Below are 8,628 nucleotides of genomic sequence, written 5' to 3'. Positions count from 1 at the left end.
GTCAACGGTGGTTGACCGGCCGGAAAAAAAAAAAAAGTAAACGCCGGAATCAGGCCGGTAAAACAATATCTCTGAAAAAAAATTATTTTCTGAAAAAAAAAAGTCTTGGGGGTTAATATGATATATTTGTTTAAATACGGGGTCAATGTGTAATATTAAGGAAGTTAGAGCATAATGGGTGGAATTGATAAGAATTATATTATTGAGGGTATTTTAGACTAAAGACATGGGATGAGTTTAATTGAGAGACTGTTTTTTTTGTGGACCAAAATGTTTTTAAGTCCCATGTGATGGGCCTTTTTGCCATTCGCCTTTAATAAACATTGCATTAAATTAATTGGATTGAAAAATTTAATTTACAAAGATTGAAACATGGTTGAGTTTAAAAAGTAAATTAGACAAAAATAAAAGCAACTTGAACCACAAAAAAAAATAAAAAAAAATGACTTGGCCAAAAAGAAACGAAAGATTTTAAAATATGATTTTCTCGTAAGAGATTCAGTGTTGAAGTTCTAATATTAAATGGTCGATAAAACACGATTTTACAAGATTTAATATCGAACCGTAGAAAACCGCACCAGTGAGTACCTGACAGAAAAAATCGTTTCCTGCACATTATCTTCTCCCAATCCCCTCTGAATTCATAATCATTCACAGTTGTTCAAGCAAAATACACACAGACAAAGAAGAAGAAGAAGAAGAAGAAGAAGAAAATGGCGGCTCTACGGAGTTCGTTTACGTCGCTAAATCTGTCGGCAAACTCTTTCCTCGGCCAAAGCTTCGCCCCCTCTATCCACCTTCCTGCGGTGCGTTTTCAATTTTCCCCCCTTTTCCTTCTCTTTCATTTGTAGACACACATTGCGAAACTAGTTTCCTCGATTTTTTCTTATGAACTCTTGAAAATTATCGATTGTTTGTCCATGATTTTGGTTTTTCCGACAATTAAGACTCTTATTTAGTGAAATTAGTGACGAAATTAAGCAACGGCTACTAGGTTTTTTTTCCCCTATGGCTAATTAGGGTTTCAATTGAGCAGTTGCAAGTGTAGGGATTGGCCATCTGCATCTAACTGTGTGTGTTTGTGTGTGTGTGTGTGTGTGTGAACATTAGGCCTTCTGCAACTGTTTTTACTGGCATTTATCTAAAAGAGAGTGAAATTTGAAGGAGATGAATTAGGGATTTGGCCATACATAAGTGTATTGCTGGATTTGTTTTTACCTCTGAGTTATTGCACAATATCCGAGCAATGATTTATCTAAACTAGTCGGACGACGGCAGATAGATAGATAGATTGATGTACTCAGCTTGAATATTTTCGCTGCAGATGTGTGTATTTTCCATTGGTTTTGTATGATTTCGGAAGCAACTTTTGTTTGTCGTACTAATTTTCGGTTTTCCTGTACCAGGTTAAATCAAAAGAGCAGCCGATTCCAATCGTCTCAAAGGTTAATATATATTTTTAGTTTCATTTACCATTTTTTTCCGTATCCTTTACACTTGCTATACTCACATTCTCATTGCTTCCCAACTATAAAATTAAACGAACTTCTTCGTGAAATTTTGCATCGAGAGGTAGTATAGAAATAACCTGCACTTCTATATTTCTGCTATGTGTTTCTACATGAGAAGTTCCGAGATTTACGAATTAACCACGACCGATAACAGCAATATAAGTTGATGAAAATTCTGTTTCAGCTTAAACGATGGGAGCGAAAAGAGTGCAAACCAAACAGCTTGCCAGTGCTACACAAGATGCACGTCAAACTCGGGGACACCATAAAAGTCATTTCTGGAAAGGACAAGGGCAAAATCGGCGAAGTCGCCAGAATTATTACACACAACAGCAGCATTGTAATAAAGGATATCAACTTGAAGACGAAGCATGTGAAGAGCAAGGAAGAGGGAGAACAAGGCCAGATAATCAAGGTCATTTCTCTCTCTATCTCTCTCTCTCTAGGATTTTATTTACTATAGATACATAATTTGAAATTGAAAATAATTTTCAGATCGAAGCACCAATTCACAGTTCAAACGTGATGCTTTATTCGAAAGAGAAAGATGTGGTGAGTAGGGTCGGTCATAAAACCCTCGAAAACGGTAAACGAGTTCGTTATCTGATAAAGACCGGAGAAGTTATTGATAGTGCAGAGAATTGGAAGAAAGCTGTAAAAGAGAAATCGACAGAATTAGCTCTCAACGCTTAGGAGACGAGTTTCTGTAATTTTTACATCATTTAATTGAACTCATGCAGGTTTTCTTTTTCGTCAGTTTAATTCCTTTTTGCAATTTATTTATCGAAGTTGCTCTGGCCACTCTGTTGAGTTCTTAGTTTGAAGTTTTTAGAAAGAAAAAAAAGTTGGCCAAATTAAAATTTTAAAGCATATTGGATATGATTGTGAAGATGTGTGTTATTAATTTGTTGTTTTTTTTTCTGTTATATGTTGAAAATGAAGTTTTTAAATTATATTTTATGCATTATAAATTTTAGTAATAATGTGTTAAATGTCGAAAACATGATACCATGTGGTTTTTCAAAATAATTGGGTCTCTTGCTCAATGCAATCGAATAAAAGGAGCAGGCGTTCCTTCACATTGCACGACGCTCTCTGCATATGCAGCACCAACATAAGAGAACAACTCCCGATACGAGAAAAGATCGTAAACAAGAACACAAGGGAGAAAATAAAAGATACCTTTTCATATGTAAATTCTATTGGTGGATTAGGAAATGGCGACCTCATTAGCAACTCAGTACTGCAATGAAAAGGTAAACTTCTCGACCGTGGATGAAATTTGACCAGAATTATCGGAACTATTTAATAATAACGATTCTAGTGCAGAATCGGATGCTTGCACAACGATTCTTTCTCCAGTAAGAAAGTTGTTTAGGCTCATACACACAACGTAAAACACCAATCATACATGGTGTAGTATATAGTAAATTCCATCAAAGGGCTCTCGTTCAGCAATATCACAATCGAAAAAAAGACGAACTCATAAACGTTTTTTCATCTCATCTCATCTTTCATGTACAGTGATGATCACGTTCCAAAGATTCAACCAGGATTGGCTATGCGGATAATTTTTATTTTTCTCATATTAATTAATTGCGATTGCAATTATTTAGTTTGTATTAACAAGTAGGGTTGTATTTTTTTCTCCATCAGTCCCATGTTATATGTCTTTTTAGAGAGTTTTTTTTTGTCCCAAATTATTTGTCATAAGGATATATTAGTATTTTCCTATGCCTTTCACTATAATCTATACACATTTATTAATTTTCTTAATATGTATGTAACAACCCAAACGTCATATGATTTCTAAGTGACAATTTTTAACTAATTAACGTGTCTTTTATAACTTTAAGTGAATATATATATATATATATATATATATATATATATATATATATATATATATATATATATATATAGTTACCGGTGCAACACACGCGCATAATTAGTATTTGATAATTAGAATACCGGTTTGTTATGATGCTACACCCGATAAACTTATGCCTCGTTTGGCCGGGAATTAGTCATTATTAATTGAATAATTGGATTTTATTTGATGTTTGCTATTTTCGATAACTTTATGGATAGATCCATCTTATCTTAGCAACCACACGAGTCCTAATATTTGACAAAAAAAAAACGATTAAAAAAAAAAACGAACAATGCATGAACAGAAAAACGGATAACATGAATCCCATAGTAGCTCCAAAAAGCAAGGTTTGAAAGCAAATCATCCAGCACAAACTAGGAAGTAAAACAGTGGATTCTTAAAACAACATCTAAAAACGAAAGATAAAAATTGTACGGGTCTTCTCGGCATCAATATCAACTCTTTCGGGTACTAGAGGCTGGATAACAAGTCCATCGGAAATGTGGCATCGACGCAGATCGAATTCATCGTACAGTATCTCGCCTTCTCCGTTTCCGATACAAACAGGTATCTTATGGTGAGAAGAGCTTCATCCATTACCATCTGTTCGTGTTCCTCTCCAGAAATGTATATGAACCGAAAATGCTCGATTATTTATTCTTGCTCTTCGCACGCGACTTTGTCTGTGAATAGGTGGAGAGAGAGAGAGATTTACCAATCTACTGATCAGAGAAATCTCTAAAATAATTTGTACAGGATTGAAGATAACTAGAAAGCAAAGAGGAAAAATCCAAAAGAGGATTTTTTTGACATCCATTCAATACCTTTCCTGAATAACATCCTTGTGGACCATACATTAATGCTTCACATCTCTACAAAGTTACTCAATTCAATCGGCATCATCTGCAAAAGCTTAAAAACGCAACTTTCACTTGACAAAACATATAAAACACGAATTGTCAATCCGGTTAAACAGCTTGGTCCTAAATCTTTTTACATTCTGCCAATACAGAAAACCATAGAAAAGTACGTGAGAGATAATTCGGGAGCATATAATAATATATTCAAATAGAAAAAAAAAACAAGCAATTGTTTCAAAGCATCACCAAACAAAATTTAAGAAACCTTGTTCCGAATAGAGACACGACTTTAAGTTCCATAGTTGATGGGTGATTGTAATTAACCAAACAAGAGGGAGGTTTTCGTAATTTGACCGTACATCATGGATGGCCATGATTTACCCTATAAAGTATACCAAAAACATTTTCCTAAAAAATATTATAAATTTATATATAATTATATATTACGCAATTTGAAATTTTAACTAACTGACCGGCAGTGCTATGGCTCGAGTTCTATCGTCTGTTTTACGATATGTTGCTTTCCATGAATATTAAGAAATTTTACTTCTAAATCTAAGTTATTGTAAAGTTTTCATAAAGTTCGGTTGAATGGTTGATTTTATACAGATTGTTAAAGTGTATTATGTCACGGACTTGTTCTCTTCAGCCTCTTCCGAATGTGTTGTGAATGCTAAGTGATGGAAGGATGTTGGATTTTTTTTTGATGATTACGAATGAGTTTTATTGTTTAAGTACTTGGATGTTGGATTTTTGTTGGATGATTACAAATGAGGACCCTACCCCTATTTATACTAGGTCACCTTCTTAATGGACGGTGTAGATCTATTTGATCTAACGGCTAAGAGTTGTTCACTAGTACACTCCAAAATATTTCTACAAAATATCTACATGGGATGGTTCTAGAAAGCTTTCTAGAATTAATCCTCCAAGAATCTCTACATATCTCTATACATTTTGGGTCAACTTGGGTCTAACCATATTTGGGCTAAGTCTTGGGCTTCTTAACCTCCCAACCCAAGGGAAACTGGCAAAGGGTTGGGCCGAACTGGCGGGCCGTGACAATTAGTACTTTTTTTTATTTCACTTAGCTTTCGATTTAATAATTAGTACGGAAATTCTTAAATACCGACATTGTAATAAAAATCGGAATGATTCATCGACTTCAAGGGTAGATGAGGTAATTGTGTTAATGTAGACCAATTAGGACAACAGAGCCCAATTCGAACACTGGAGAGTGGAATCTTTGGATTCAGTCGACTTTTTAATCTCGATTTTTTGAAATTTTTTGGGTCATCTCTTGTTTTTGGTTTGATATTTGAAACACGTTGATTTTCATAATGTTTTTAACTCTCTTATTTTTCAAACTAAATTTTAGTTATGGTTAAGTGCTTAGTGGGTTAAGTAGTGCTTAGTGGGCTAAGTATAATACTTAGTGGGCTAAGTAGTGCTTAGTTGGTTAAATTGTGGATATTATCTTAACTACTAAACTAACTCACTAACCCATGTTCTTGAGTGCTCTTTTAGTTGGTTTTCTTGCAGATCATGGGCTGATGAGTGGAAGCTTGGAATGTTTATAAATACCGACTTCAAGACTCAAGGAAAGTTGTGTATTCTAAGAAATAAAAACCGAGAGCTGAAAAGAATACATGAGATTTTTAGTGTGTTTTTAGAATCTGTTTTACGTACTCCTCATGAGTACATTCTTTACGTACTCCTCATGAGTACATTCTTTGTAGTCTAGATTGTTTAGTATATATGTTTCTAAACTTGGTTGTAAGAATGATCAAGATAGTGGTTCATTCATAAGAAATAAGTTCTTTACGTACTCCTCACGAGTACATTCTTTGAAATCTAGAATTTTTAGTATTTATCTTTTTGTTTCTAGATTTGAATGTAAGAATGATCATGTTAATGATTCATTCATAAGGAAGAAGTCTTCGTACATCTTCTCTTTGTATTCTTGTAATATTGTTTTAATATAATTTTTCCGTCCTGTAACGGGCAAATTCACAAGTTTTACTTGTGAACATTTTTAGATCTGAGTATGGACTTTATATTTCCGCTGCATGTTTATTCAAGTGTCATAACACTTAAGATAACATCTCTGTATTAAATGAATTCGGGACCATAAATTCTTTTAATATTTTTGAAGTTTGTAGGATTAGCATATTGAGTTCTGCATGAAATAGATAGATTGATGTATACAGCTTCAATATTTTCGCTGCAAATGTGTGTAGTTTCCATTGATTTTATATGAATTCGAAAGCAAATTTTGTTTGTCGTACTAATTTCCGGTTTTCTTGTACCAGGTTAAATCGAAAGAGCAGCCGATTTTGATCGTCTCAAAGGTTAGTATTTTTAGTTTCATTTATCATCTTTAATTTCCATATCGCCTATGCTTGCTATACTCACATTCTCATTGCTTCCCAGCTATAAAACGAAATTTTGCATCGAGAATATTATAATAGATACATAATTTGGAATTGAAAATATTTTTTCAAGTCGAAGCACCAATTCACAGTTCAAACGTGATGCTTTATTCGAAAGAGAAAGATGTGGTGACTAGGGTCGGTCATAAAACCCTCGAAAACGGTAAACGAGTTCGCTATCTGAAAAAGACTGTAGAAGTAATTGATAGTGCGGAGAATTGGAAGAAAGCTGTAAAAGAGAAATCGAAAGAGTTAGCTCTCAACGCTTCGGAGACGAGGTTCTGTAATTTTTACATCATTTAATCGAACTCGTGCGGGTTTTGTTTTTCGTCATTTTATTTCCATTTTGCAAGTTATGTATTGAAGTTTTTAGAAAGAAAAAAAAAAGTTGGCCAATAAAAATTTAAAGCATATTGGATGAATTGCAAATTTTGGGGTTCATTTAAGCTTTGCATACCACCACAAAGCAAGGAAGAAGAGCCTTAGGGCTAAGCAAGTAAAGCTCCTCGATTTCCGAATCACTACCTACTTTATCGGCCAACGAATCGTATAAGTTGGAACTTTCTAGAATGTTCCGCAAAGGCAAATGAACCCTCCCGGCAATAACCCTACACACGATCAATGCTTTTCTCACCAAAGGCTCGTTCTCGCAGTCGATCTCTATTGACTCAAACGCCCTTCCACTCGTTGAAGCCGTGAAAACTCCCATTTGACCTAATTTGATATCCGTGTTCGCGGAAACTCCCATTAGATCACCTAATTTGATTTCCCTCCTCGCGGAAACTCCCATTAGATCACCTAATTTGATTTCCCTTTTCGCGGGGAATCCGTTTCTGATAATGATGCAAACGCAGCATCTTCCGGACGCGCATAGTCCGGAAGATCCGTTGATGCCTAGAGAACATTCTAGAATGGTGCCGTAAAACATCATGAGTTCGTTGCCATCGGCTAAGCAACGAGGATGTTTGTTGGGGTGTTCATTGGCCTTCGTTTTCACCATCTCCCTATAGTCTTCGAAGCGAGTTAGGGTTTTTTGCGTGTTGTGAATTTTCAAGACCCTTTCTATTGTAATGCAACGACTCTCGGGATTGAGCTTGCTCGATCCGCAGATGATTTCGACTATTTTCCTTGAAGAATCGTCTTCCGTGAGTTCGGTTACTGCGTGGAAAGTATATTAAGAGGCCAAATTTTGTGAAAAAATCTTTGTAAATCTTATTTTTTTCGAAAATTTCAAAATATATGAATCATAACAATTTTCGAAAATATGAAAATCGGGATGAATTTACACTTTCCAAAATTGTCAGAACCGAAATTGGAATCTATTTTTCACTTCCGTAATTCAAAAAGAAAAAAACCAAAAACTTTCCGAATATTTTTCAATCCGCTCCGTTCGATTTTTACCTCAAAGTAAACTCAAAACTACTAGCTTAATCAACTAAATTAGAGACATTAATTAATATATTAATCAACTTACCAGCATGATTAGAGAGATGATGAGATTCAAGATTCTCCCAGTTCACAAACTGCTCTCCACACGTGTGGCATTTAGCACCACCATTTTCACCATTTGTATACAATTCTGAAAATTCATTTTCTGTGAAAATAATATTTCCACTATTTCTTGTGCCACGTGTCCCCACAAATGCACCGCCACCGCCGCCGCTTCCGATGGATATTGGGCTACAGTTGGCGGCGGGGTTTTCCGGTGGCCGCCGCCGCCTGCAGCTCCGATGGGTCATACATTTTTTCAAATTTGATATGGACTCTAAACAACAAGAGCTGCCTTTTTTCTTAACCGTCGGATCATGTACATCCGACGGCTCTGATTTGCAGTGCAGAGATTTCTTTAGAGATAAACAAACCGTTGTATTTGATGTGTCTTTCTTCTTCTTCTCCCCCATTTTGCTAATTACTTCAATCAAACCTTCTGCATGAAATATATTATATATATA

General features: G+C 35.1%; 2 protein-coding genes across 2 annotated transcripts; one reads left to right on the top strand and one right to left on the bottom strand.

The window, feature by feature from the left end:
- Positions 1 to 553: 553 nt before the first annotated feature.
- On the top strand, positions 554 to 2,400 carry RPL24 (Translation protein SH3-like family protein). Its single transcript, XM_012986258.2, has 4 exons — positions 554 to 806; positions 1,407 to 1,445; positions 1,696 to 1,926; positions 2,007 to 2,400. The coding sequence occupies exons 1-4, from the start codon at positions 714 to 716 to the stop codon at positions 2,202 to 2,204; spliced, it is 561 nt and encodes a 186-aa protein (XP_012841712.2). The 5' UTR covers positions 554 to 713; the 3' UTR covers positions 2,205 to 2,400.
- A 4,718-nt stretch (positions 2,401 to 7,118) lies between these two features.
- Positions 7,119 to 8,577, bottom strand: LOC105961855 (uncharacterized). Its single transcript, XM_088821331.1, has 2 exons — positions 8,151 to 8,577; positions 7,119 to 7,834 (listed from the first exon to the last, which is right to left on the bottom strand). Exons 1-2 carry the CDS (start codon positions 8,575 to 8,577, stop codon positions 7,119 to 7,121), a joined length of 1,143 nt encoding a protein of 380 aa, XP_088677457.1.
- Between the last annotated feature and the right edge of the window lie 51 nt (positions 8,578 to 8,628).

This window comes from Erythranthe guttata, chromosome 8 (assembly GCF_056151865.1).
Source record: "Erythranthe guttata isolate IM_541 chromosome 8, IM_541, whole genome shotgun sequence".
NCBI lineage: Eukaryota > Viridiplantae > Streptophyta > Magnoliopsida > Lamiales > Phrymaceae > Erythranthe > Erythranthe guttata.
The sequence above is the reverse complement of the archived record's forward strand: the minus strand, read 5'-3'. Positions and strand labels throughout refer to the sequence as shown.